At 39.5% G+C, this 25306-nt stretch overlaps 3 protein-coding genes across 4 annotated transcripts; 1 reads left to right on the forward strand and 2 right to left on the reverse strand.

The window, feature by feature from the left end:
- Positions 1–35: 35 nt before the first annotated feature.
- bmp8a (bone morphogenetic protein 8a) lies at positions 36–14551 on the forward strand. Of its 2 annotated transcripts, none has more exons than XM_050034903.1 (7): positions 36–1433; positions 10562–10754; positions 11640–11788; positions 11917–12096; positions 12217–12296; positions 12499–12609; positions 13597–14551. In XM_050034903.1, the coding sequence occupies exons 1-7, from the start codon at positions 899–901 to the stop codon at positions 13744–13746; spliced, it is 1398 nt and encodes a 465-aa protein (XP_049890860.1). In that variant the 5' UTR covers positions 36–898; the 3' UTR covers positions 13747–14551. The 2 variants fall into 2 exon arrangements, with proteins under 2 accessions (XP_049890860.1, XP_049890862.1); XM_050034905.1 differs by having other exon boundaries at positions 11935–12096.
- A 533-nt stretch (positions 14552–15084) lies between these two features.
- On the reverse strand, positions 15085–21126 carry zgc:91910 (Zinc finger protein 706-like). The gene is made up of 4 exons (XM_050034990.1): positions 21018–21126; positions 18416–18566; positions 17191–17312; positions 15085–16195 (listed from the first exon to the last, which is right to left on the reverse strand). The coding sequence occupies exons 2-3, from the start codon at positions 18548–18550 to the stop codon at positions 17217–17219; spliced, it is 231 nt and encodes a 76-aa protein (XP_049890947.1). The 5' UTR covers positions 18551–18566; positions 21018–21126; the 3' UTR covers positions 15085–16195; positions 17191–17216.
- Positions 21127–22549: 1423 nt separating this feature from the next.
- On the reverse strand, positions 22550–24589 carry LOC126383872 (ladderlectin-like). Its single transcript, XM_050034600.1, has 7 exons — positions 24528–24589; positions 24350–24415; positions 24098–24139; positions 23795–23958; positions 23553–23687; positions 22999–23110; positions 22550–22879 (listed from the first exon to the last, which is right to left on the reverse strand). Exons 2-7 carry the CDS (start codon positions 24399–24401, stop codon positions 22809–22811), a joined length of 576 nt encoding a protein of 191 aa, XP_049890557.1. The 5' UTR covers positions 24402–24415; positions 24528–24589; the 3' UTR covers positions 22550–22808.
- Positions 24590–25306: the final 717 nt, after the last annotated feature.

A 25306-nucleotide genomic window follows, 5' to 3' on the forward strand; every position in this document is an offset into this window, starting at 1 on the left:
GCTTCATATGCAGGATACTCTCGCTGCTGCACAGAGAGTGTGCACAAGAGCTGCCACAGATTTGAAGAAACGTCTCGCGTCTGTTGAGGATTACAATCAGGAAACAATTTCCTGGAGTTATCGTTTTTATAAATTGGATTAAGAAAGACATCTGGAACCCCTGGGATGTGTGGGTGGGGAGCAGTCTTGAATGGATGATTAAGTACTCAAGGATGACTGGATAAGAGCTTCCAGCAGCGATTGCTCCACAGCAGATGATTCTCATGAGGTATCTGGTCAAACGTTGACTCACTGCAGGTGTGAACTTCAGTTCCTCGTGAGGCCATGAAGGATTGGGAGCAAAGTTTAAGACACAGCTCTCGGATTTTGACTCCAATCTCTGGGGCACCTGCTCATCACTGAAATTGCTTTCCATCCTCCAAGTTTACAACTTCAAAGCATAGAGCAATCTTCCACAGGGACATAGTTTGTCTGTATTCAAAACACATTGGAAAAGGCTTATAATTATGCCTTCACTCTCATTATCTCTGTTTCTTCTGCTGCACGACTGAGAGGTGAGGGAGAAGTGGATCAGAGGGTGAGGAGCTTTTTTTCATCAAGATTAGAGAAGGTAGAAGAGGGAGAGAGGAAGGCAAAGGGGGGAGGGAGAGATAAACAGACAGTTTGAGGCGGTAAACACGTCCCGTCCAGAGCCAGCTCTCCTCTAAACACATCAGCCATAAATCAGCATCTGTCTGTGGTGACTCTGAAACAGGAGGACAAACCGGAGCACATAGAAAACACTGTGGTTGTCAGTCTGGAAACACTGGAGGAGAGATAAACTGAAAAAGCTGATTATTAGTCAGATTAAACTTCTCAATTTTCCAGTAGAGACGAAAAACAAGAGCAAGCCACAGTCATGGACGTCTCCCACAGCTTCTCTTGTCTTTGCAAGATGAAACAGAAGCACATGAGCAAAAGTAGCAGCAGCGCCTTCCAAACCAGATCCACCTCCAGACCCCACCAGCCTCTCCTCCACCCCAGCACCCTGCTCCTGCTGCCCTTGCTGCTCCTGCTCTGTCTCTCCCTGTGGAGCCAGCAGGCCGAGGCCCTGGTTCACTCCAGCTTCAGACGGCTCAGCGGCCGCGAGAAGAAGGAGATGCAGAAGGAGATCCTGTCCATCTTGGGTCTGCCAGGGCGACCCAGACCCCACCCGCCGCTGCGACCGCCCTCCTCTGCACCGCTCTTCATGCTGGACCTGTACCATGCCATGTCGGCCGATGGAGAGGATGACGGGAATGAAATTATTGTGAATGGACCAGGCATGGGGAAGTTTGGAGGGGCAGAAAGGTTGGCTCAGGTCAGCCATGCCGTGCCGACCCTCAGCACACACACTCCACCGCTGGGCACGGTGGTCAGTGAGGCTGACACGGTGATGAGCTTCGTCAACCTGGGTGAGTAAACAAGTTACTTAACACCTGCCATGAGGTGGATGATCCATGGGGACAGAGGCACACAGGAAGTGATGCAGTATACATTTCTGGTGTGTTTGGATGAGGGTAAACTGGCTGTGTTTACTGAAATTAAGAATCCAACATGTACTAATAAACATTAAAAAAAATCTCACTGAATTGGAAATCATACTGGAAATAGCAGAAGGGTTTGTCTCTCAAATTCTGTATTTCTGACAAGATAACAGATTCATTTTCAAATTCTGCACAGTTTCTACCCTTCTAATACAATAGTGTCTAGATTTACTGATTTGGATGATAAAATGTACATTTTGGACAGATTGGAATATGTTTTTTAAGCAATACTGGTGACTCTACTAAAATAAATTTTAAAGGTGTTATTCTTTATCTCGAAAGCGATGTAAATTCATTTAATTTACGATAATCTCTTTTTATAATCTCGTGATCCTGCTGGGTAAATTTCATGTACAAAAATCGAAGTCATCTTGTTTTTTTGACAGATTATTTAATACAGTCTCTGGAACATGTAAATACAAAGAAAAGTGTATCACTCATGCATCATCATAACCAGCTATTTGGTGATCTATCTACTACATCATTTTAAAATTGCTCTCTCCTTTTTAAAAAATGTCCCTAATTTTAGTCTATCATTTGTACTTTAGTGACAAAATGTGAAATCTGTGTCTGACTTTGTTCCATTTACCTTTTTAAGTGAAAAAAGGAGGGAAAACTGGGCAGCAAAGGTGTCACCAAAATAAAAGCATGCAGCAGGGACGTCACACACTACCATCTTAAAAGAATAGTTTGACATTGTGGGAGTGTAAGCTTTCTTATAGGTAGCTAAAAAGACTGATACCACTCTCATGTCTGTATGTTTCATGAAACTAGAGCCAGCAGGCAGTATCTTAGCATAAAGACTGGAAACAGGGGGACACAGCTAGCCTGGCTCTAAAGGTGATAAGATCCACCTACAAACACCTCTAAAGCTTGTTAATAGAGTTCCCCAGGGTTTTTCTGTAAGCCGACAAGGAAGTTAGCTTTGCCCTGGTTCTCTCATCAAAAGTCTATGGGATTTTTCCATTGGATTTTATTGCAGAAAGTAAGCTCTGTGGCAAACAATAGTATTACAATAGTATATGGTACTTACACGTTGTGCTCAGCAAGAAATTCTTCTATGAGTTTTGAAGCCTAAATGCAATCGCTAAAGGTAAAAAGCTAATACTACTAGTAGGCTATACATAAACTACACCCCCATCCCATCATTTAACATCCATACAGCCGTAGAGCCGTGTTTGGCATTATGATGTTTTGTAGTCTCATTTATCTACTTGTTATCATCCGGCTTTTTAAAGACATATAAAAGCTTCAAAATTCATCAGGGGGGTATTTACTGACGAACTTTATGTCATAGAACAAAACATCAAAGTCTTTCAAGCTTGTGTTAACCACAGACCTTGTTTCAGGCAGCTAAGCAAAATCCAATCCCATTGACTTCAAGGCAAGGGAACCATCTGTGCAAAAATGCAAAAAATGCTAACTTATTTTCAGGTTTTAGGCAAGGAACCTTTTTAGATCGCTTCCTATTTTTACAGTTTAATCAGAGCTGAGTTGAGTTGGTCTGAGTTCGAAAGAGCAAGACAGTGGAAGTAAGATCTGTGGTTCGAGCGACAGTCATTAGAGCCAGCAAAAAACGGCTTCATCCAGTGGATTTGAATTGAGAGATGAGCAGAGACATCTGGCCTCTGGTAAGATGGAGGGAAGTCACATGGTACCATAGTTCATTTACTCATACTACCCACGTTGTAATGATCTAAAGCTGATTGACAATCAACAAAGTATCCCTCTGCATCTGTACAAAAATCAATGTAAAAGTACACATTGTAGTTGTAGAGGGCCTGTGTGCCTGGATGTTTCATAGGCAGCTGCAGTGACGTCCTTAGCCCCAAGTAAAACCACACATAGTCGTTTTTTCATTTCTGTCTTTGTAGAGACAAAACAAACTATAAAAATCATGTTAATTAGCTTTGGCAGTGCTGGCAGGTGGATTTTGTTACCTTTGGAAAAAGCCAGGTTAGGTGTTTCCCCCTGTTTCCAGTCTTTATGCTAAGCTATGCTAGCTGGCTGTAGCTTAATATTTAACATACAGACGTGAGAGTGGTATCAGTCTTTTCAGCTAACTTTTAGCGAATAAGTGATTAAGTGTATTATACAAAATGTCAGGTTATTCCCTTAACCTTAAGTGGAGAACATTTTTACCATCAGTTTCGAATGACAGTGCAGTTTTTCACTTGGCGGTTTGGCTACAAAATGTAAACTCTGAGAGGATTAAATTACACCGTGTGTGAACTTGATGACACTGACACTGACATGTCGGTGCTACCGTTTTAGTTTCTCCGCTCTGCAAATTTCCACAAACATTCACCCCCACAGAGAGGATTAAAACCAATGTCAGTACGGCTGAACTATATTGGTAGGTTTCCATTTCAACCCAGCATTCCTAAATCCACCAGCCTCGCTCCGCTGCTGCTGCAGCCAAAATGGGCTGAGCGTGGCTCCAGCTCTGAGAGGATCTCTGGTAGGATGACTGATAAAGGACGGGGGTTGATGATAAATTTATGAGGTACAAATTCTGATTAATAAACACAACTGGAACAGCTCAGATCTTCTTCTAGAGATGTTTCTACAAGTTTATTTATATATCGCAATTCGGCATCAAGACAATTGAAAGTGTTTTACATAAAACATAAGAATTGAGACAGAGCTAGCCTGCAACGCCAGGGGCCAGCATGCCCGGGGCCTTGTCCCTCTGGGTGGCGGCCCCACAGGGCAGCGACTTCATGTTATTTATTTGGGCTGAGCCTGACTGGGCCCCATGACCCAAGGCCTGGCCACCAGATGCTTGCTGGTGAGTTTCCCCTCCAGGTCTAGCTCTGGGGGCGCCCAGTGTCCCCATATTGGGCGAGGTACTTGTGGCCCCAATATGCCGAATCATCTTGGTCTTCTTGATCTTCTTAATGGCTAGGGTGGTGGGAGAGTCTCAGGGAGTCGAAAGGGTGAAGGGCTTAGACATCCAGAGGGAGCTTGGAGTAGATCCGCTGCTCCTTCGCCTGAAAGGGGCCAGTTGAGGTGGTTTGGGCATCTGATCAGAATCCTCCTGGATGCTTCCTATTAGAGGTGTTCCAGGCATGTCCAACTGGTAAAAGGCCCTGGGGCAGACCCAGAACATGATGGAGGAAATATATATATATATGTATATATATATTAAATGGCCTGGGAACACCTCGGGATCCCCCAGGCGGAGCTGGAAAGCATCGCTGGGGAGAGGGACGACTGAAGTACTTTGCTCGGCCTGGTGCCCCTGCAGCCCAGCCCTGGGGAGAAGCTGATGAAAATGGATGGATGAGCCAATTGCAAAAAGGAAAAATGGAAGGAGACAAAATAAAGAATACGACATGAGGGAGAAACTTAGGCTCTAAATTTGAATAAATTACCCAAATTCAGCAAATTTTAATGACGTGGTTTATACATAACTGGATATAATTGGTAATACTTCCAAGCAGGGACTCAGTAGTTTATACAGAGCTAAAACTATTAGTTGACAAGTCCATTCCTCTATCGACAGAAAATTATTTGCCAACAGTTTTGATGGTCGATTAATTTATTATCTCATTTTTCAAGCAAAAAAAAAAGAGCTGATTTCCCACTTTGTTGATGTATATGAAAGTACTCTTGGGGTTTTCGACAGTTTGATTGACAAAAGTAACAATTGAAGCCTTTGGAAACTTGTGATGGGCAAAATTATTGATGAGTAATCTTTAAATAAACAGAAGATTAGTTGATAATGAGAATAATTGTTATTTGCGTCCCTAAATACTTAAGAAATACTGTTAAACACTGCCACCCAGATCCTGTGTGAGTGTTTCTGCTTCCGTCCAAACCACAGAGCAGCCTGACTGATGCCTATCTATGAAAGGGATAAAAATTAAACATCCTCCTCTCAATGGCTTCCTTCCTCGAGCTCCTCTGGAATGGGATGATGATCTGCACCCAGTTTACCGTGGGAAACATCATCTCCTCAGTGCTCGGGGTCTCTAATGAACTCACATCAAAAGACAGGTTTCTTTTTCTAAATTCTCCTCTGTTTTGGAGAGAGACGTGCACCCTGAAATTTATCAGTCAACACTGCAAAAACACAGCATTTCAACCTCCAAAAACGCCACAATCTTGTAAACAAAGGTGACTCAAACGTGACTCACGCCTTTAATAGTGACCCACAGTGCATGCCAGTGTTTCCTTTCATATGGGGAAGCTTTTATTTTGTCGTGAAAACCTTTAAACCTCATCAAATCTCGCTGAACACATCACATAGACCAAGAGGACACGAGATAAATCTAGCAGAAAGTAAATAACCACGGGCTAACTGTGTTTTTTAATGTGTCTTGCATGCAACACAAAGAATCACAGTCATTCAACATACTTGTTGCTCATGATAAACCTGGATTCCACAATTACATTTTCCAGGCATGGAAAAGTCATGGAATTTTGTTGTGTGTTGTGAAATTGTTACAATAATCTTCTGTGGATAACCTTCACATATTGTAACATAACGGCAAATTTCTTTTCGATGTTTACAATATTTTCACCGATGTGCGATGTTTTATTTAACATAATGCATGTTTCTTCATTTTCTCCCCACACTCTGTGTCTCCCTTAATGTCTGCCTGCAGACTGAAATTATGTTTGTATGCAGTTTGAATCTGATATATTCGAAAAACACTGGGCAAGTAGGGCAAGGGAAAAAAAGTGTTGTTGTGGGTCCTTGAAAAGTCCTGCATTCAAAATCTTAGGTAAAAGTACATAAGTATTATATCAAAATATACTTAGTGAATATAAATTATATAGTATTTCATTTTATTTAATTTTTATTTTTTTGCATTTTTTTTTCTCTTGTCTTGAATCTTGAGCTGCTTTTATGTGTAAATTTCCCCAGTGTGGATTAAATACAGTCCTATCTTATCTCTTCTCTCTTATCTAAAATATAGCCTACTTCATTTGTGTAGTACTCTTTCTTATTTAATTCTTATTCTATTCTTGCATTTATACTAAATACACTAGTCTGATTCACAAATCTGTATATATTTTTTATATTTTGTATATATATGTGTACAATGTGTGTGGTATGCATGTATTATATTATATATTTTTGCATATTGCACTTCGTTTTTACACACTTCTTTTTGTTTCCTTATAATTTCTCTATGCTTATATGCAGTATAAGAGCAACTGTCACCAAAGTACTTGTCTGCAGAATGGCCCATTTCAGAGTCATATATTTTTACGCTGCGTTATATTTACTGATGTATTAATATGCACATCACTGTAATGTTGCAGCTCATCTGAATTACTCTGCTGTTTATATAATAATATATATTAATTTATTAGTTGAATTATATTTTTTACAAATAACCTAAATCTGCAAAGTAACTAAAGCTTTAAAATAAGTAGACTATTAGTATAAAGTAACATAAAATGGAAACACTCAAGTAAAGCAGAAACATCACAAAACTGTACTTAAGTGCAGGAAAACGTACTTAGTTACATTCCACCACTGCTTATACGTTGGTTACAGTATTTTTCCGTACATGTTTTGCGTTTGCCACCTGATCCTCTGCAGAGATGCTATACTGAGCTTCTATTTCTGTGACTAATCTAATCAGTATGTGTAGTTCATGTAAGTTGAATCAAACAAGCATGGGTGTGTGTTCCTACGCATATGTAATGGGAAGACACAGCTGGTTAGAATTAAAGGCCCCACTGACACACACCGAGAAAAAAAAAAGCAAACGTCCGAAGCGAGATGAAAATACTGCTGTGGAGGGAGCGACTCTAAAAATACCAGGCAGGGCTGCAATTAGTGGTGTGTGTGCTGAGCAGCTGCTGTGGTTCAAGGCACTAAGTGTCTCTAATTACTGCTGCGTGTGTGTGTGTGCTGATATGAGCACGCCCAAACCATCAGGGGTGTCCTGTCCTAAGTATCTCTATTTACCATGCAGTGTGTATGTGTGTGCATGTGTGTGTGTGTGTGTGTGTGTGTGTGTGTGTGTGTGTGTGCATGTGTGCCAAACCCCAGTGACCAGAGCTGTTTCGTGTCCCTGTGGGGTTCCACAAGGACACACACACACACACACACACACACACACACACTGCCACAGTGTTTCGGTTTCATATTTGGATTTAGTGTAGGACGGTGTGTGTTCGCCAGCTCACCTCTTGGTCTGTATATTGTTCTTTAACAGGAAGTCCACATCACAATGTGTTTCAGTCACTGGTTTTTAAAGTTTGGTGTAGTTAATAGGAGACTCCAGTGTTTTTTTTAAACCTAGACTTTATTTTCTCATGTTTTGTGTCTAAGTGACTCATGGGAACAAGAGTTTTTGAAATTGGTCCATTGTTGAGAGAGAGAGCACTGCAGTTGGCAGCAGCAAATGTGACACTTTTGATAATAATCTGAGTCGATCAGTGGCAAAAAAAAAAACAAGCACTTTAGTGGAAGTGCATTGGCGGTGCGCGATTGCCCTCAGGATTATTGTTTCCTATTGTTGCTGTAGTTCACAGCTGTAGCGCTCTCACTCAATACTGGATCAGTTTCAGAACCTGTTGTGTCCACTAGTCAGGTGGACATAAAAACATGGGACAATAGGGTACAGGCTAAAAAATACCAAAGTTTCCCTTTAAATGGAACAGCAACAGCAGCTGATGAGGTGCCTTTAAGCAAAGCACTAAACTGTCATCCTTGTCAGTGGAGTGGAGTGCAAGATTTTGGCAAAGAAAAATTGGGTAAATAAATCTCAGAGCTGGTGCAGTGTAAAACCTGGTGGTGGTAAAAATAACTCCTCCTCTCTTGTTCCCAGTTTTTCCTACTGTGTTAAAACTGTGCTGAGACAAGGAGTTAAAGAATATATCTCTTCAGTGGTTGAATGTAACAGAGGTGGGAAAAGTATTTACATCTTTTACTGAGAGAATAAGCATTACTTCAGTGTAAAAACACTCAGTTATAATAAAAGCCCTGCATTCAATTATTAATTATCTAAATTGGCAAAATAACCAGTAACCTAAGCTGCCAAATAAATGTAGTGCAGTAAACAGTGTAACATTTGCCTCCAAAATGTGGAGGAGTAGAAGTATAAAGTAGCATAACATGAAAATACTCAAATAAAGTACAAATACCTCAGAATGATACTGAAGTACCTCAGTGCCACTCCATTAGTGCTTTTTAAAAGTGGCACCCTTAATCTCATTATATTTAATATATAATAACAATAAAGCTTTCTGTTCTATTCTAAATGTACCTGGTTACATTACACCACTGGAACCGAGTAAAGCGCTGTTGTTAAATTCTCATTTGAGTGACTTGTATTTTATTTAAAGGAACAGTTTGACATTTTGGGAATACACACACAGGGTGCACTCCAAATCGTATACTTTTTCTTTTTACTTTAAGTAGATGCTGCAGCTGTCCTTTAAATGGTACATACTGTTGGATGAAGTATGCACACAACTGAGACATACTACTTCCTCATTACATTACGCCCTGAACTTTGACCCTGTTTCTCTTATATCTGTCACCTTGGTTCTGTTTGTATCTGAACCGTTCACTGAAATTACATACACCTTTCTCTGTCATTGTTATTTTCATAGTGATGTCATTTTGTTGTTGGTGATCTCTATGAGTATTTCATTCATTTAAACTATTCATATTTCTATTATGAATACTGCAAAATGCAATTGATGTAGTATAACATCCTGGTATTTTTGTCGTACTGCATTTGACATACTATGTATTGGGCCGTACGTAATCTTTCTCAGGCAAACTAAATAGTGTCTGAAAAATAGATACGAAGCTAGCAACTGGTTAGCTTAGCACAAAGACTGGAGATAGGAGAAACAGCAAGCCTGGCTCTGTGTGAAGCCGACAAATTTCACCGAGCACAAGTACCTAAAAAAATCAATACTTTAAACGGTATATCTCTGTTGGAAAACAATGTAACAATGCATTACTTCTTGGCTTGGCACAGTGGCCAGAAAATCTACAACTCTGTGTAAATTGGTGAGTTGTAGAGATGCTGTCAGTCTAGCTGTCTGTTTTCCAGTCTTTATCCATCCATCTTCTAACCGCTTCATCCTCTTGAGGGTCGCAGGGGGGGCTGGAGCCTATCCCAGCTGACATCGGGCGAGAGGCAGGGTACACCCTGGACAGATCGCCAGACTATCGCAGGGCTGACACATAGAGACAAACAACCATTCACACTCACATTCACACCTACGGACAATTTAGAGTTATCAATTAACCTAGTCCCCAATCTGCATGTCTTTGGACTGTGGGAGGAAGCCGGAGTGCCCGGAGAGAACCCACGCTGACACGGGGAGAACATGCAAACTCCGCACAGAAGGGCTCCCACACCCGGGATCGCACCGGGAACCCTCTTGCTGTGAGGCGACAGTGCTAACCACCACACCACCGTGCCGCCCCGCTGTAGTTTTATATTTACTGTAAAGTCTCGAGGGTGTTATTTATTTTAATATTTCCACTTTATGGTACTTAGTACTTAAGATAGAAATGCTGTACATTTTATTTCGTTACATTTTTTGAAAGCCTAGTTAATTTCTTTACTGGATCATCATAGGAGTAAAGGAGTGAAAACTTCTCCCACCACTGTTCTCCTTCCTTTGTGTCCTTGACTCATCTCCCAGTGATCTCATCTCCTCCACACCTTCACACTGTTACTTTTCTTGCTCCATTTTCACAGTTGCATCATTTTCTCCTCTTACATCTGCTTTAAACTAAAACTTTCCCCCTCTGATTCCTCTCACGCCTCGCTATCTGACACACTGTATCAGACTCTAAATTACACAGCTGATCTTTGTGACTTGTGTTTATCTCTGATTTATGTTGATTTTAAAGTCGACAGAACTTTATATTAAATAATCAAACATGTAACAGCCTCATGTAAATACCAGGGTTTAACATATTTGTATGTATATCTCTGTCAGTTATGTGTTTGTATCTTTTCTCATTGAAGTGTGTAACACAGACATCTCTCTCTTTGCAGTGGAGCAGGAGCGTGACCTTCTGCAGCCTCGTCCGTACTGGAAGGAGTTTCGTTTCGATCTGACACCCCTCCCTCAGGGTGAGACGGTGACGGCAGCAGAGTTTCGAATCTATAAGACCCTGACGATGGGCCAGAGGGCCAACCGAACACTGCACATCTCCGTTTATGAGATCCAGAGAGAGAACAGACACAGGTTACCTACAATTTACATTTTCTTTCCCCATTTATTTTGTCTGCTTTATCTATAAAACACTTTAGAACTTTGTGTAGAATAATTTAATATTAAGAGACCATTGGAAGTTTAATCTGAACCGTAACTGTGCCTCAAATGTATATAGTTACTGTCACATTTTTATTAATTACATGCTGAATAATTATGATTTGAGACTGTAGACAAATGCACCGGGACATTTTCTCGCACTAGCCCAGTGTTGTTGCACTCATCATCTCATCTTATGGTTTCCACTTCTAGTCTTTCTGATGACATCTGCTCACTTGCAAACAAACCAGTACTTTCATAACCCTCCCACTGACTGTGATCTAAATATAGTCTGACGCACAAATAATCTGAGAAAAAGATTAGATGCAAGACAGTTTTTATTTTTCCAGATGGAAGATTCAACCTTTGTTACAGTGTTGTAGATCCCAACACTGGGGAAATCCTGTTTCTTCTTTATTTTTTTAATGTTTGGGGATTGGGTTCGGGTGTGGACCAGTAATTAGGAGCTCCATTCTTCAAACAGACTAACAAGGTTCAAGTCCTGTGTTTGTTAATATTTATCCTCATAAAATATACTTGAGCAAAAGTATGAATCCCCCAAAAGATCTGAGGTGCTTATCTGTAGCCGAGTCTGACCTTTGACATCTCCCAGTAAATTCTGGGTTAAAGTATGACAAAAGAATTTCCTGTGGAGACTGAGAGAAAACAAAACTAATGCCAGCTTTGATTTTGAAAAAGTGTAACACACTGTCAGATGTGCAGCTAATGTATTATTTATCATGACACTTGAAAACATTTTTCAGGTGTGTGCTTTTATTAACTGATTAGATGTACATTATTTTCTGTCTGTGTGCTCAGAGAACCAGAGCTGGTGCTGCTGGACATGCAGTCAGTGCCTGCAGGACAGGAGGGCTGGCTGGCCTTTGACGTCACCTCAGCCTCCAACCACTGGCTCCTCCACCCCCGCAGCAACCTGGGCATACGTCTCTATGTGGAGACAGAGGAGGGTGGGTGTACCGCAGAACCGTCATAATCCTTTTTTTTTTAAATGTACTTAATGGGTGATTTACACCTAAATTATTTTAAAAAGGTTTATTTTGAAGTCGTAGAATTGTTGCTCTGTTTCTTCTCCCAGACCGCTCCCTGTCTGCAGGCTGGATCGGGCTGGTGGGACGCAGGGGCCCTCGCTCCAAACAGCCCTTCATGGTGACCTTCTTCAGGGAGAGTCAGGTGCCGTGTCGGCCGCCACGAGCTGTCAAGCCACATCCCCGCAAGAAGAAACCTAAATACGACCTCCCAGTCCCCAGCATCCATAGTGAGGCTCCAGGCTGTGTTGGAGTACAGCTCTGAATCTGATGCTTTCATGTTACTTGAATACTCTCATCTTTTGTTTGTGTCTGACAATATTTCTAAATGTTTCGTCTTCTCTGCTCAGATCGAAGCCCTGCGAACAACGGAGGTCAGCCCTGTAAAAAACATGAACTCTACGTCAGCTTCAGTGACCTGGGATGGAAGGTCAGCTCCGACTTTAAGTTTAAGTAGCAGTAAATGTGAAGGATTTTTAATCTCATCTTTTACATTTCAGCAGTTTGATAGATGCAGGCAATATTGATCCTTCCTTATTTTCTGTCATATTATTATTATAATGATATATTTCTTAATAGATAACGTTTCTTGAATTTCCTGACTGCGACTAAATTTCTGTGGTTCTGCTCAGGACTGGGTTCTGGCCCCCACCGGATACTCAGCTTACTACTGTGACGGAGAGTGTTTTTATCCTCTGGGCTCCTGCATGAACGCCACTAACCACGCCCTCATCCAGCAAGTGGTCAGTACAGTGACGACGCACATCTAACACACTGTTGCTTCATCCTGACATCAGACAAGTGAACAGAAAGTAGAATACTAACACATGCTGCAATACTGCCCCTTTCCTGTGTGGGGCTATGGTGCTTTACGTACAGTTATTTCTTTACCTAAAGGGTAACTTGTTTATTTTTTTATTTCCTCAAATTGGTCCAGTATTGAGCAAGTACATTTACTCAAGTGCTGTATTTAAATACTTGAGTATTTCCATTTCATGCTACTTTATACCTTCAGAGGGAATTATTGTACCTTTTACGCCACTACATTTATTTGACAGCTATAGTTGCTGGTTAATTTCTAGACAAAACAACATATGATTGGCTTTAGAAATACAATACAATGATATATATAAAACCAGCGGTTCACAACCCTTTTGGCTTGTGACTCCTTATAAAAATAGCAGTCTAGTGAAGACCCCTTATCACATTGTAAAATTCAGCTTTGTTAGCAATTCCCCTGGGGTTAGTTAGCATTTATTCTCCTTTTATAATTTCCTTTTGCATCTATGGCAACTCTCAAATACGACCAAAGCAGAAAAGATTCACAATTTGTGTGGCAGAACTTTGGTTTTCTTCTTTCCTCTCCCATTGATCATCTCACAACCCCTCAGATTTTTCTTGTGACATTTGGAGGGGTCCGACCCCTAGGTTGGGAACCACTGGACTTAACTATCTTACTGCATACTGAGTATGTAAAACCAGCATCAGTATTAACGATCTAACGTCAGTATTAGGTGGACATGTGTCTCCAGAATGAGTAATTTTGCCTTTGATACTTTATGTACATTTTGCATGCAGGATTTTTATGTTTAATGGAGTAATTCTACATAGTTGTATTGGTACTTTTACTTCCTAGTAAAGGATCTGATTACTCCTTTCAGTGCAGTAAATGGGCTTTAGTTTAATACCTTAATTATCAATATTAACTGCATTCCTCTCTGCTGCTGCAGGTCCACCTCCTGAAACCTGACGAGGTTCCTAAGGCGTGCTGCGCCCCCACTAAGCTCAGCCCCATCTCCGTCCTCTTCTATGACGACAACAACAACGTCATCCTCAAAAAACACCGTAACATGGTGGTTAAGACCTGTGGGTGTCTATGAGAACCAGTAAGGTTCCAGTTGGACACTGAAGAGTCCAAAGCCAATCAAAAATGTACATGGATGATTTTTTTCTACCCCCCCACACAGTCATGAACTCTGCAGAAACCTTTAACGCTGGCTAACAGGTTGATTGACAAAGGTAGCAGAAATCTAATTTAACAGGTTTGTGATTATGTGTCAAAGTTCTGATTTAGGAGTTAATTGCAGTATTTTCTGGGTCTTTGGTATCTATGTCCAAATTTGTGAACTTTTCCCCAAACTGGGAAATTAATTCAGATGTCATCTCCATAGACAGGTTTAAATGGCAGTACATACCTTTAGAGATGCCTGTTTTATTTTTAACAAGAAAGAAATTAAATGAAAGCACTATTATTGTTGCAACACAAAGGCTATATAAAGAGAAAATGTAAAATTGTATTGAAATTAATAAAAAATTACTTACACTCTGTTGGCTTATGGTTGTAATTCAAAATGGCTGAAATGGGCTGAAGAACTCTAGTGGCTCAGTGTAAATGATACATCGAATGTCAAATCAGTGAAGTAAATGTGGGTTTTGGACTGTTGGACTTAACAGAACATTGGGTTCTGTTGGGTTTAAAGTTCTGTCACAGATTTTTTTTTTCACAATTATCTGACATTTTATAAACCAAAGGACTGATCATGAAAATGTCATCAAAAAGCCAAAACATTAAAACCACTGACAGTTGAAGTTTGATTATTTTGTCCCAGTGCATTGTTCGGCTGGGAAACCTTTGGGTCTGGCATTCATGTGGATACCACCTGACATGTTCCACCCACTCAAACACCGTCGGACTTGGATGGAGTGTCCTGCGGTGTCTGGCGTTGGTGGCAGATCCGTTTAGTCCAGTGGGTTGTGAGGTAGGTTAATGGCACGTGCCACAGGTGCTAATTCAGATTGGGATCTGGGGAATTTGGAGGCCAGCTTGACCCTTTGAGGTCTTTGTCACATTCCTTGGGCCATTCCTGAGCGNGGGGGGGGGGGGGGGGGGGTACTTGGTCTGCAACGTTGAGTGGGTGGGTAGAACATGTCAGTTGGCATCCACATGAATGCCAGAACCAAAGGTTTCCCAGCAGAACAATGCATTGGAACAAAATAATCAAAGTTACTCACTTCACCTGTCAGTGGTTTCAATGTTTTGGCTGATCGATGTAGGTCATAGTATTGTATGTCACAAAGAATGTCATAGTATAGTATGTCATAATAAATCTCTGTACACTTTCAGAAATTATGCTTTACATCAACACCATAACTGCTGTAAATGTAATTAATCACATCTTTCATGTTGTCATGTACACATAATCAGCTGAGGAGACCAGTCACATTAAATACATTGTTCAATTTATTGAAAAGGGTAAAAAAAAAAAGAAGTACAGTGAAAGCAAATTAGTGAGGTTTTTGCCTGCTAGTGAATATATTAAGAACCTAAAAATAAAAAATAAAACAGGGATCAATCATTCTGGCAGTTAATGAATTAATTTCTTTACTGTAAATCTAATTCAATCCTTGGAGATTCTTCAAATAATGAACAACCAATCTGCCAACTGCTTAAAGCATACATGTGCACAGAGCAAATCGTGTCCTGGTTAAACTGAAGTGGGACAAAGATGGTGTTATTGCCGAGACATGCCTGAGAAGAACGACTTTAAAAATGAGAAGAAGAATTTTGGGAAAAATAGGACATACGATGAGATTTGCTGTGTGGTTTAATGTGAGGTACTGTTGTAAGGTGTTACTGAGTGTGGACACCTGTGGAGCAGCAGCACAGAGGAGGCAAAGCTGTCGAGTCTGTCTTTCTTGTTGAACCTAAGAAAAAAGTTTGGAGGAGCTAATATTCTGCACTTGCCATTATCAAAAAAATAGTGAGCTTACACAATATGATTGTAGTCATTTTTAGAGGCCAATGGTGACGAAAACTCATTTTTCAAATACTCTCTTCCCGAATGAAAATACATGATTGGCGTTACAAGATTAAAACCCAACAGCAGTGCCACATCCATTGCAGATGAGTGATTTTACAGAGTCAGGGTCTTTTATGTGCCATCTATTCCTATCAAGCCACATATTCAGATATATGTCGTTTTTGTTCCATACCCACTGTAGCGTTTTCAGACTCATAACATCTCCCAGTAATTCATCACAAGATCATTGAATTCAGTGTTAGCAGGCAATCTTGCAGGTCCCCTCCCCCGTGTGAAATAGCAAGGTAGTTTTACATAATAAATATAAAAGTGGGGTGCTGGTGTACTTTTGCCCCGTTGTTATTGTTTCCTCTTACACAAACACACATGTACATACACAGCACATACACACATCCACCCCCTCCCTGCATCCCAACATGCTGTCCATGAATACTGATGGGTCCCAGTGTTCGTCATCAACATCCTTCAGGCGCAGCGATTCAATGTTTAGTCCGTGGTCATTGTGCATCTGCAACAGTTTGTTGTTTTTTAGTATTATGGTAATGGTTAGAAAATATTAAGTGTTTTGTTCATTGTACAAAAATAGAAAAGTGACTGAGGTTTGGTGAAGTAAAGACCCTGTCCACACATATACAGATTATTGTATATTATATCTGTTATTACATATTACAGATATTGACACTTAAGCCACAATTTGGACATGTTCACTGTGGGGTGTACTCACTTATGTTGCCAGCTGTTTAGATGTTGATGGCTGTGTTTTGAGTAATTTTCAGAGGAAGGTAAATCTACACTACTATACAAGCTGTACACTGACTTTAAGTTATATCAAAGTGTCATTTCTATAGTGTTGTCCCATGACAAGATATAATAAAATATTTCCAAAAATGGGAGGGGTGTACTCACTTATGTGAGATACTGTATGTATGTGTATATATATATATATATATATTTTTTTTTTTTTAAATAATTTTTTGGGCTTTTGCCTTTTATTAGACAGGACAGACTTAAGCATGAAGGGGGGAGAGGAGGGGGTGACATGCAGCAAAGGAATGGAATCAAATCCACAGTCTGTTATTTGGTCCACCTCAGCGCCCGTAATTTCAAATCCGCCAGAAACTCCAGTTAAAGATCATCAAGACTGGTTGAACCAGCAGATGGTGGAATAACTTTGAGAGTGAGATTGTTGTTGATGAGGAGAGGAAGAAAAACTTTTGCATGTCCACGCAGCACTCATATGAGTGAGCTTCTTCGTCCTGATTTCAAAGGGGAATGAGATGAGATCTCCAATAGGTGTTTTGAAAAAGGTAATGTGGACAGGATTATTTTTAAAGGGGAGGCTAAAAATATCTGTTTTCAAAAGTATCTGTATACGTGTAGACAGGGCCAAAAAGTTGTTACTGATATAATTTGATTGCACCTTGATAACACCAAATAAAAGGAAACTTTTAGGGGTTTCATTTAACAAGCAGTCAGAGAGAAAACTTTACTACTCTGGCTCACCATGTTTGGATCCTGTCAGCAGTTGTTTATGCCTGAACATCCACCAGCTCAGGGGGCATGGGAGACTTGGGGTGTTTGCTCTCAAAGTGCTGTTTGAAGGTCTTGGGGTCGGGCATCTGTGTCTGAAAAGACAGAGAAAAAAAAATCATAGTTTCAGTTTATTTTATCTAGTCTATTAATAAATCAGTTGACTGAAAGCATTTTAACCTTTGTCATAATTGGAGAGTCCTACAGAAAATTATTCTGTGCTTAAACTGTCATTTAATGAACTGGTATTTTCAACTGTGACGTTGCTTTGGATTAAAAAAAAAAAAATTAAAAAAAATTAAAAGTCAAAACATAGTACATCATAGAAAGAAGAGTCATAGTATAGTATATATACTATACCATTCATAGTGTAGTGTGCCAGAAAAAAAGTTCAACATGAGTCATAGCGTAGTATGTTGTACAAGGTAAAAGTCATAGTATATTATGACTCCATTAGCCTATCAAAGACATACCAGTATCTGCCTATATGTTGTCTTATATGTGCCAATATGAAAATGTTTTTACAGAATTTGAGACATAAAAAGATGCCTGGAAACAAAGTAATTACATTGTTTGTCCGGCAGACCGCGGTAACCTATTGTCCGACTTACAAAGCTGCAGTAATGTCTACCCTATCATGTCATTCAACACATGGAACAAAAACTTTTAGAGTCACTGTAACAAACTATATCTGAGGTCAAGAAGTGTAACAGCCAACTCACTAACGGTTCACACTATAAACCAGAACAAAAATGACTATTATTACCATAAACCACCATGTTCTGAGCAGACACATTAGCAAAAAGTAACATCTGCTGTTGAAACAAAAAACAGCAAACTCAACAAAATATTCAGTCCCACGTTAGGCAGGCATGATGGGATATTAGGGTTGCTGCTATCGCTAACACTAGCAGCGCTGGCAGTGCGCATCATAGCTGAGCAGATAAGGGAGTGGTGTCAAGTCTTAATGATTAGTTGCCATGTAGTTTGTGAAATACATTACAGATGAGTTAATAAACGTCATAATCACTTTTCACTATAACTATGACTGAATAACAATGACTGAAATATCTGAGTTCAGGATATATCTACCAATATTTCAATATCGGAATTTTTTACTCCCTAATATTGGAATCGGGATCGGTTCCCAAAATAAATTATCTGTCAGGCTCTAACCAGCAGCAGGTGTTGTACTCACCCGGCAGACAGGGCAGGTGTGGACCAGTGCGGCCTTTGCTGCACTCTTCTGGTCAGCAGCTTGACCTTTCTTCTTTTCTGCTGCCTTCTTGGCGTTCTTTTGCTGAGACTGAATCTTCTGCTGCCCACGAGCCATGGCCCTCAACTTTGACCTAAAGGAATAACAAAGAGAGACCACCGATTACTTTCATGGCACATATTGTAGATCACAGCCTGCACAGGTCCATTTTTGAAAACCAGCACCCGCCAATCCCCGCAAAGCTGAGTTTGAGAACCAACCCGTTACCCGCCATTATGTCTAAGTCAAAGCCGCACACGGCCACACCCGTTAAGTCCTGCAACCCAACCCCGCATTTGTGATCAAACACACGCAGGCTACAGCCACATTAAGTTGGGTTCTCTGCTCTTGAATTACGAATCCAGCAGAGTAAAAGTCTCTTTGCATTCGATGCCGAGCAAAATCATTATGTGCAATCACAGCCAGGTTAGGAAACATTTTAGCATGCTCCTTCCACCACCATAGAACCTCAAAAGGATCCTCCTTGGGTGTCTTGAATACGCTGCCACGTCATCCTCGGGCTGTAAAGTTTCATTGCTGGGGTCCTCCACGTTGGTGACGAATGTGACGTGAGGGTCAAAGGTTTGATTTGTGTCATTAACTTTCAAAATAAAAGGAACTGCGGCTTCATAATAGCGATTTAGACGTCAAAATATTAATTATATACTGCAGATCTTTTTTTCCCTCATTTGTATTATTCTGAAAAATAAATGCAGGTTGGAAAATGACCAGCAGCAGGAAACATTTTGAGTATAAAAAGCTGGTTTAAGTAAAAGAAAAAAGAATTAGCTAGATAATATTTTTGAGGTCAAAATTTCATATCAAAAGACACTAATTTAAATATATCATTATTGGTTGTTTCCTACGTTTAACTACATACACAATCTTATTATGAATGAAAACACCCAATCAGACCCAAAGACTGACACAACTGTCAACCATGTCAATCACTGCTTGTGAGCTGCGGTCAAACTGTTAACCTGGGCAGCGCTGATTAAATATGTATCAACATTCTCAAATCTTTTCTGAATCATATTTTAGTGTACTGTTCAGTTGTAAAATGAGAAAATGTGCTCCAGTCAGTGGGCGTTGTTTGATACTTTGGATGACCGTTTCCAATATGCCGCAGGACAGGTCAAAAACTTCCTAATTTTTCAGCTCAACAGTATGCTAAATGTTTCTGAAAACATCTGAGGTGAGAAGTAGGCAATTCAGGAACTGAATCTTGATTCATATTTAATCAGCGCTGCCTAGTTTGACAGTTTGACTGCAGTTCATGAGCATAATTGACAGCTGCATTAGAGATTCCTGTGCTCCAACTGGTTGTTTTTGGTGCGCTGCAGTACAATAACAAGAGGAAGAGGAGGAGGAGGGACATGAGTTTTTTCCCACAGATCATCTGTCTGATGCACTTGTTGCAGAATATAGTGACAGTACTAACAAGTATCATGCAAAGTTACTTTTTATGTTACAGAGCTCCAAACTGACTAAACTTAAATTAAACTTAATATTACACGCATCTCTTTATATAACTCTGTTAAATTCAATCATACTACAAATTTCATCCTCCAAAATTACCATAAAATCCTATCAACATACCCTGAAAATTATGACCTCAAAGAACAGAGAATTTATTGCAGGACTGTTGTATTTAACTGCAGTAGTTAAGCCGGGTGTGCCTAATAAACTGGTAGCCCACTGTATCTCCTGGTTCCATTAGTAAGTTCTTCCTCGATTACAATCATTAATTTGTACTTCTTCGCCCATGTGTGATGTATTTAAGCGAGTATCAATGTGGCTCAAACCCTTAGCTCTTCACTCTTGGAAAAGTAATTATGATATGACATAACTATGTTTATTTCACTAAAATTAGGTGTATTTAAGTCTCGTTCATCCAATGCCAACCCGTTCGTGAGCACAAGAGGAAGAAATAACAGCACCGTTAGCATCACCTTTAGCGAAACTGATGAAAGTTAGGTCAATAGCAATAGTCATCAAATAAACATCTTGCTTTGGCTGGCTGCTTGCGAGGCTAGTGAAGTAGATTTAACCTTAACGTCAAAAACGTAATCCTTTAACGTTAACTCTTGACTTCACAACAGCAGTGACTTTAACTAGCTAGCGTAAGGTTACAGTTATCCATGTTGATGACCACGCTAAAGCACCGTTAACATTGGTCTTTCCATTTAAGTTCTCAACCAGTTGTGAATAGCTTATTATTTATTGTTGGAATGTTTTGGCTAATTGGTCCCGGTCGTTGTTTCTAAATAACTTATTTTAAACAACCACTTAAGCTACTTCTTAGCATCCTCCGAACAGGCCTTTCGTCCACCGGCGCCGCCTTGCTAACACTGTTAGCTAAGCCAGCTAGCTAATGACGCTGAGACCTATGGCTGAGACGGCATGTGACTCCGAGTTACAACGCAATACAGTGTTGTTGGAGTATAAAGGAAACAGTTTCGAATACAAGTCACTATTAGATAATAGATAAATAATTTGCAGCTGTTGAATAAAAGCACAAATTGTCGTTTTCAGGCGGATTTACCTTCGAGATGTGTCTCCCTCTTCGCTCTTTTGTCGGGTTCTTTTTATGAAAACCAGAGAAGCGTTTAAAGAGGGTCTTTAATCAGTGAACCAAAACCCGCCAAAGAAACGAGCAATGCCGCCAGCAGGCCTGGAGCTGAACTGCAGCTTTATTAGCAGAGGCAGCGGCTGGTGTTAGATTCAGTATTCAGGAAATTTTGGGGGTTTCAGATACAGTTAAAAATGATTTTTTTTTTTTAAATGATGTTTTAGGGCTTATTATTGTATTACAGTCTATACTTAATAAAGGATTCGGGACCCCATACGGAATTCCCCACCAAAATTCCTTTCAGTGTGGAGAACTAAATCTAAATGTGTTAAATGTTTTAGTTGGGGAAAAAAGCTTATTGATCACAATACTAAGCAGTTAAGTTATTGATAAAACTTTATTTTTTTATATATATGTTTATATATGTGTGGGCGAAGTATGGCCATACAGTATCTGCATTAGTAATTGGGGTGTATATAGCCTAGATTTTATTTTATATTTTTTACTTTTATCTAATTTGTATTTTTGTAATATTTGTAATCATATTTAGCACTAATTTAATTTAATTTAATCTTTTATTTTATTCTATTTCATTTTATTTTTTTGCTTCTGAGCTATCTTATCTTATCTTATCTTATCTTATCTTATCTTATCTTATCTTATCTTATCTTTTTTATTCTTGAAATTTCACTTTATGTACGCAGCTACAGCTTCATTGAATACCAACTTTTGTTAAGTTTAGGGAGGTATAGTGGTTAAAAGAGTGATAAACAGAATGATACTGTTTTACTTCAAATTACATCATAGGTTGAATGAGTCCTTCTACATTATAAAGGATGAGTTTTGCATGAAACAAGTGTATTTAGATAAACTTTATTTAAGATGGTTCAGATACCACATTGTTAGAACTAATATTACTGAAGATGTTAATAAAAATGAAGCTGATATGATGTACAGTATGATCACAGTCTTACATACAAACTGGGTGGCATAGCACAAAAATCTGAGCCCCATGCATATGCAGCCTCAGAGGGCCTCTTTTCACCTTTTAATACATCCATCTTAATGCCTGTACATATAACTGAATCAGTAAGTAAACATATACATCTGTGGTGGTCATTAGGCTCATCAATGAGGTGTTTCTAATCTGAAATCTCAGGACATTTCAGACCATTTTTCTCTACTGTTTAAAGCTTTCACTGTGAGGTGTTAGAACATTATAGAAGATTATTTTGCGTTCCTTAAACATTTGATGATGTACTCTCTCTGTCCCCTGCCCTGATAATGGATTAGTCTACTGCAATCAGATTTCATAATAAAAGACAACCAAATAACCCTTCACAGTGATTATATTTTATTTGTAGAATTATGGTAAATTAGTTTTATCAATTATTTTACATTCTCGCTAAGGCCAGTCGTCCAAAAATGAGACAGATTTCTTTAAACGGTGTTATTTTGCTCCACAGAAATAAAAATGAAACTCAGACATTTCATCTTGTTTAATCACTTTTTTAATTTATTTATTTAAAACATTTTTTTTTTTACAGTTTTCCACAGCATTTAGACAAACAACACACTGAACATGACTGCTGTTATGAAACGGATGTTAGATTATAGTAGTTGATGACTGAGTATAGAATTTTTTTGTATGTTTTTGACATTGTTGTGTGATCCAGTATCTTGTGCCCCTCCAACTAAACTACAGGAAATCACTCTATGATTTTCCATCAGCAGCTGCAATAAGAATTTCTACATTCTGACTACTTAAACTGGTCTTGTTCCACAGACGAAGGAACGCCTCAGCTCACAGTTCACATCCCCCCACAGGAGGTCATCTAAGAGGCAGACGAGACAGAAGAGTTACAGTTAGTATTATAGAAGTGATATTTTCCCTGCAAATAGTGAGCTGGTTTCACGAAAGTGTGAAGGTTGTTATCGCACAGTGTTACTGTACCTGGTCGGTTCATCACAACACATTTCTCGCTGTTTTCATGATTGTCAGGCTCAGCCATGCTCCAATCCTGGTAATAAAACCCTGACCCATCGCTCCAGAGCCAAACAAAATCCTGTAAAACGGACAGAATGAATTACTGTCAAACACTTTATTCTTCAGCAAGAAACTCATTTTTGACAGTGAGATAGGCTCTTAATCTGAAGGGGAGACACTACAGGTACAGAGTACAACTTTTAACTAATAGATATCACCATAAAACTTTCCCAGCTGATTACTCACTTAAGATATTTTTTGTTACTTTTGTTACTAAATATGCAAATGATTCATTATCTAATTTGATATTTGCCTTTTGCATACATCTCCAGAGCAGAAACCTGACCTGAAATAAACTCCTAAATGTGTATTTTGGATGTTTTCTTTCCACTAGTCTGAAAGAGCACATGTTATGGAAGGAAAAGCCCAAATTCTCAAAATCAACCACCTTCACCTGTTTTCACTTGCTGTCTCCCCTTAAATTTAATCAGCCATAATCAGAAAAAGTTTTTGTTCTCTACCTTTATGGCATCATTCCCGCCGATCCAGGCTTGAGGAAAGCGCCCTGTGCTCCCCCTCACAACCTCCTGGATGAATTCATACTCTCCTGGGTTATGCACAGAGGCGAGATTGGCTCTGTTACGCACACAGAATTTCTGTAAAAGAAGAGCAGCTTTGAAGACATATACATATGTGGATGTATAGATAAACTGGATGGATTTCAATGTGAATATCAGGGAGTGAATGAAGTGTCAGGCTTTACCTCTGCATCTACCCAGGGCACCTCTCTGTGGATGTAGATGAAACATCTGGATCCATATTTGGACCAGCCAGACGGGCAGCTGTTCCGTTTGGCATCACCCTGAATCTTTTCTATCACCTCCTCCTCCTGCTCCTCTGTCCTGTCTAACATCTTGACTGACCCATCTGGTAGAATAACAAAAATGAATTTATCAAAGACTGGTTCCTTTTATGAAACCGCACAGTGAAATAACATTTAGTGTAATCAGAACAGCAGAAAAAGTGCTTAATGTCACTGTGAAGTTGTTGCAGTAACTTCTCTTACCTTGGTGTGTTTCTGGAGCAGCTGGCTCCTCCTTTACTGGCTCTATTGTGTGAAGAAAGAAGCAAAATTGTAGTTAACAATGTAAAAAAAGCTACTTTTCAGGCATGCATTTGGGCATTAAGATGACGAGATGCACCACCGTTCTTAAGTGTCAAAATCTAAATCAAAACTTAACCAGTCGAGGCTTTTCAAAATATAGAAATCAGATTTCAGTAATGATAATGTATAGATGTGTTGAGTGTTCTGTCTCACCTGCTGCAAGGCTCAGAGCGAAGGCGGCACAGAGAAGAAAAACGGTCCTCATTGTTCACAGTGATGCTGCAATGCAAGAATTCAAACATCATCACACAACATCTGGATGTGCAGTTATTCATACAGAAGTTCAAATGAAACCTCACATCATCATATGCACGAAACCTGAAAGTCTCACCTGCTTCAGTAGTGAAATCTCTCAGCTGAATGTCTGCTGAGGAGCTGCAGAGCTCATTATATACACAAACAACACGGAAATCTGTTTTTATAACACACGTGTTAATGACTGTCATTATCAGTGGAGTTTGATCTCTGTGGTCACATCAATGCAGTCTGAGAGTGAATAAATATTTGTTTCCAGGACTTCCTCATCATCACCGACCAGATTATTTTTTGCACTGCTTATCTACTGCAATTTTATTTCTTCTGTTGTATTTAGGGCAATTTACAGCTTACTGTCGCTATATTTCTGATCTATTCCATTTGATTTAATTTTATTTCAATTCAATTTCAATTTTATTTATAAAGCCCAATATCACAAATCACAATTTGCCTCACAGGGCTTTACAGCATACGACATCCCTCTGTCCTTATGACCCTCGCAGTGGATAAGGAAAAACTCCCCAAAAAAAACCCTTTAATGGGAAAAAAAAAGGTAGAAACCTCAGGAAGAGAATTTTATGTATTTTATTCATTTGATTTTTTGAAAGTAACATTTTAATGGACTTCACTCTGGTTTTTATTGCTTATTTAATGACATTATGCTTTTCTTTGCCTATTTAAAGTGCTTTGTGTTTGAAGTGACTACCTACTGTAATTAAAGCTGCTTTGCCTTACTGTTCAGCAGCATTCAGTGGCACCCCCAGAATTTTTTCATAGGGGTGGGGGTGGCACACCAAAGCCAAAAGCCATGACTGAATTTCATAGGTTTGATTATGCTGTTAAAATATAGGCTAA

This window comes from Epinephelus moara, chromosome 22, assembly GCF_006386435.1.
Source record: "Epinephelus moara isolate mb chromosome 22, YSFRI_EMoa_1.0, whole genome shotgun sequence".
NCBI classification, from domain to species: Eukaryota; Metazoa; Chordata; class Actinopteri; order Perciformes; family Serranidae; genus Epinephelus; species Epinephelus moara.